The sequence below is a fragment of the Budorcas taxicolor genome, chromosome 19 (genome assembly GCF_023091745.1).
Source record: "Budorcas taxicolor isolate Tak-1 chromosome 19, Takin1.1, whole genome shotgun sequence".
NCBI lineage: Eukaryota > Metazoa > Chordata > Mammalia > Artiodactyla > Bovidae > Budorcas > Budorcas taxicolor.
In genome coordinates this window covers 38,376,405-38,380,558 of record NC_068928.1, presented here as the reverse complement: position 1 = coordinate 38,380,558, position 4,154 = coordinate 38,376,405, and the positions used below count along the sequence as shown (strand labels likewise).

Here is a 4,154-nt window from a genome sequence, read left to right as displayed (position 1 = left end):
TACTCTGGATCTTATTTAAACCTCCCGTTTTAGCTAACATTCTCTGACACTGCTCCAACAATAAGTGTTGACACCCCCTCCTTACTGCCAGGTGGAAGTGGAAGTCCAGATTCTTCATGTCGTCTCCACTGACGCTGACGAGTAGGAGACCGCCCTCAGTGGCAATGAAAGTCCTGACCCCTTATTCAGCCTGTCCTTAACCTCAGTAGGTGGGGGCGGGGGGCGGGGAAGAGTCAGTTGTCTCCTTACAGTCTGGCAAGCCTGGGTCTTGACTCCTCACTTGGTCTTTGCATGTACGGAGATCAGGTCAGTTTCTGTTGTTGTTCATTTGGGGGAATATTTTGGTAGTGTTTGGCTGCAGTAAAGTGGTTATTGTTCAAATTATGTCTCTATTGCTAAGCTGCCCTTTTCCTGATCCTTTAGCTAGAGAGAGTAGGTTTCCATAGGGTTTGCTTATTATTTTGTGGCCTGTTGGTGTTTCCAGATTGCTGGCTCAAGACCCAGTCTGGGATATATGGAGCAAAAAGGAAACCCACAGAACTCACCTCTGTGTTATTTTTCAGGTCACAAGGTTCCTATGACGGTCTACCTTCTTCTCTCCACTTTTCAGAGTTTTCTTATGTTGTTTTATGTAAAAGATCCAGGGTTTCTCTTCCTAGGCCTGCTCGAATCGGCAGCGGCAAGAATCTTTGGCCGCCTCTGCAAGGTCCCGGCCATGTTCAGCTCCAGCGCCAAGATCGTCAAGCCCAACGGCGAGAAGCCAGACGAGTTCGAGTCGGGCATCTCCCAGGCTCTGCTGGAGCTGGAGATGAACTCGGACCTCAAGGTGCAGCTGCGGGAGCTGAACATCACGGCCGCCAAGGAGATCGATCTTGGCGGTGGCCGGAAAGCTATTATTATCTTCGTCCCCGTCCCGCAGCTGAAGTCTTTCCAGAAAATCCAGGTGCGCCTGGTGCGCGAGCTGGAGAAGTTCAGCGGGAAGCACGTGGTCTTCATCGCCCAGAGGAGAATTCTGCCTAAGCCAACTTGAAAAAGCCGTACAAAAAATAAGCAGAAACGTCCCAGGAGCTGCACTCTGACCGCCGTGCATGACGCCATCCTGGAGGACTTGGTTTTCCCAAGTGAGATTGTGGGCAAGAGGATCCGCGTGAAGCTGGACGGCAGCCGACTCATAAAGGTCCATCTGGACAAAGCTCAGCAGAACAACGTGGAGCACAAGGTTGAAACGTTTTCTGGTGTCTATAAGAAGCTCACGGGCAAGGATGTTAATTTTGAATTCCCAGAGTTTCAGTTATAAAGAAACGACTAAATAAAGTATTATTCTCAGAAAAAAATAAAAAATAAAAAAATAATAATAATAAAATAAAAAATAATAAAAAATTTAAAAAAAGATCCAGGGTTTTCAGTTTCACCTAGCAGTAGGAAGAGGGGGAAATATGTCTACTACATTTCCTTGGAAACTGAACCATCCCCAAGAATACACTTTTCTTTTGGCTGTGCTGGGTCTTCGTTGGGGGCACATGGGGCTCTTTGTTGCAGCGCGGGCTTTCTCTAGTTGCCGCCAGCAGGGGCTATACACTGGTTGTGGTACACTGGTTGTGGTACACCGGCTTCTCGTTGAGCTGGCTTCTTTTATTGCAGAGCACCCATGTCCCCTGAATTGACAGGCAGATCTTAACCACTGGACCACCAGGCAAGTCCCCCCAAAAAGACATGTCTAATGACTGTAGTTTTATATTATGTTTTGATTTGATAGCAACACCTCCTTCATTAGTTTTCTCTTTAAGAGTTGTCTTGGTTATACTCATGCTTTATCTTCCTGATTAACTTTAGAATCAGTGCTTTCAATTCCCTTTTTAATAATCCCACTGGGATTTTTGATTGGAATTATATAAAATTATAGATTAATTGAAGATGGTGTCCACTGCATTAGAATATTGACTTGTTGCATCTGAGATCAAAATCTATTTTTGCTCATGCTGTATTTTATGTTCTTCACTGAAGATCCATAGTTTTCTTGAACACTTTTCATTAAATGGATCTGTACAGTTACAGGTGTTTTTAAAGTTGTAAATGAGATGTTATTAACTAGCAAGTTCAACCGGTAAATGTGAGTGCCTGTAGAAGCATTGTTTTCTACTCAATCTTTTTATAAATTTTTTTCAGTGTTTTTCTTTTTCTCTTCTAAACATCCCCTTCCCCATTTCTTCTGGTAACAGATACTGGAGTGCATATATAAACCAGTACAAGTTGATCATAGCATCTTACACTCCTGGATGAAAGGTGTACACATGACCCAAGATAAACCAATCAAACCCCTTCCTGGTATTTTTTATGGTTGTCCTTGACAGGAAGGAGGTTTGCTTCTTTTCTGATCGTGGAGTTGTCAGGTACAATCCTGGATGCCATGGGTGGCCAGTGTTTTCTAATTTGCTTAGAGAAAGCCACCCTAACTTGGAATACAATGAAGCCGAAACAGAACATGAAAGGGAGAGAAAGTATTTCTCAACTGAGAAAGAGAGAGCAGTATTCCATCCCTGTTTATGATATACCCCTGCCCTTCCCATCCCATGAGCCAAAAGCCCTCTCTTCATTAAATTACTTTGAGTGAGGTTGCTTTACATACAACTAAAAGAATCTTGACCATGAAGAACTGGTACAAGAAGTGGGGTGTTGTATGACACAGAATTAAAATGTGGACCTGCCCAAGAGGTGTGGAAAGCAGTAATAAACCATTCTTTCTAATCTCATTATCCTCATGGAAATGGATCAGCTTGTCTAACCATCTCCTGTTATATTTTAGGGCTCAGACTATGTGCCCAATGCTGTGGGAATTATTGGAGATTTCATTAAAAATAATATTTTTATTAGATACTGAATGTGATGACTACTTGTGACCTTCATGTGGTGCTGTGTGAGTGCTAAGTTGCTTCAGTCGTGTCCAACTGTTTGTAGTCCTGTGGACTGTAGCCCACCAGGCTCCTCTGTCCATGGAATTCTTCAGGCAAGAATACTGGAGTGGGTTTCCATGCCCCGCTCCAGGGGATCTTCCCAACCCAGGGATCGAACCCCCATCTCCTGCCTTGCAGACAGATTCTTTACTGCTGAGCCACCAGGGAAGCCCTCAGATGGTGCTACAAGATGCCAAAAATCTTTCTTCTAAACTGGACCATCAGAGGAGGTTGTATAATTAAGATTTGTTAATACAGATCTAACCAATGATCTAAGTCCAATCAGCTAACATCACTTAGAGACTGTTGTGAGCTACCTATAACTGTGAAAGTGGAATTTTATTTTCAGTGGTAAAGTTAAGAGTACTCAGAAGAAACAATCCGTTGTAACCATAACCTCATTTTTTTCTTCATCTTTTTATTCTGTTTCCTCAGTGTTGGATGACTCCCCTCATAGTCCCAACAACTCTCATGGCTGACAGCAGCTCCTGGGGCTGCAAGCTTCCTTGTTTAATATCATCAAGAAAGAACACATCCATGTCCCAGCATTTTCAACAAGAGTCCTCTGATTAGTTCTGATTGGGCTGCCCATCTCTGAGAGCAATCATTTTGGTGAGAGAGATGGGGACATACTTATGGCACCTGCCTAGACTTAGAGGTAGGAAACAACCCCGGATTAAATCTCTTGGCTGAGAATGAGAAGGGGAAAGCTAGTTCCCTCAAAGGAGTTTCAAGATCTCAGTCACAAAAAGGATGCTGGGCTGTGAACCCCAGATGACCATATGCCAAGGAAGAATCTTGACCTAAGGCCTAGATGGATAGTCAGAGCCCCCAAGCCTGTTGCTAAGAGACGAACCACAAGAAGTGGGTTCAGAAACAGGTTTCATGACTGGGCAAGATATCTGACATTGGTTACTTGCACATGGCATCCCTAGGAACTGAACTGGCAGACAGCCAACTAGGATTTCAGGGAGTTATGCCACTAGAGAAATCCCAAGCCTGGCAAACAGAGGCCTCTGACTGCTTGACCCTGGGATAATTCCAACTCTGTCAGCAAGAAGTGGAGCACTTGAGCAAGACACCTCCAGAGAGGGGAATGCTCTTCACACTCCTCTCAGGTCTGGCCATGGAGGACAGTGGACAAGATAATCCGGGCAGTGGACAAAATCAGGGGTGATCAGACTTGCAAAGAGAAACCCTATT

General features: G+C 44.3%; 1 protein-coding gene across 1 annotated transcript; it reads left to right on the top strand.

Annotated features, from left to right (window-relative positions):
- The first annotated feature begins 655 nt into the window (after nt 1–655).
- Nucleotides 656–1,331, top strand: LOC128064950 (40S ribosomal protein S7-like). Its single transcript, XM_052657979.1, is given in 1 exon segment — nt 656–1,331. A coding segment is annotated over 1 exon segment (582 nt). The 5' UTR covers nt 656–715; the 3' UTR covers nt 1,298–1,331.
- The last annotated feature ends 2,823 nt before the right edge of the window (nt 1,332–4,154 follow it).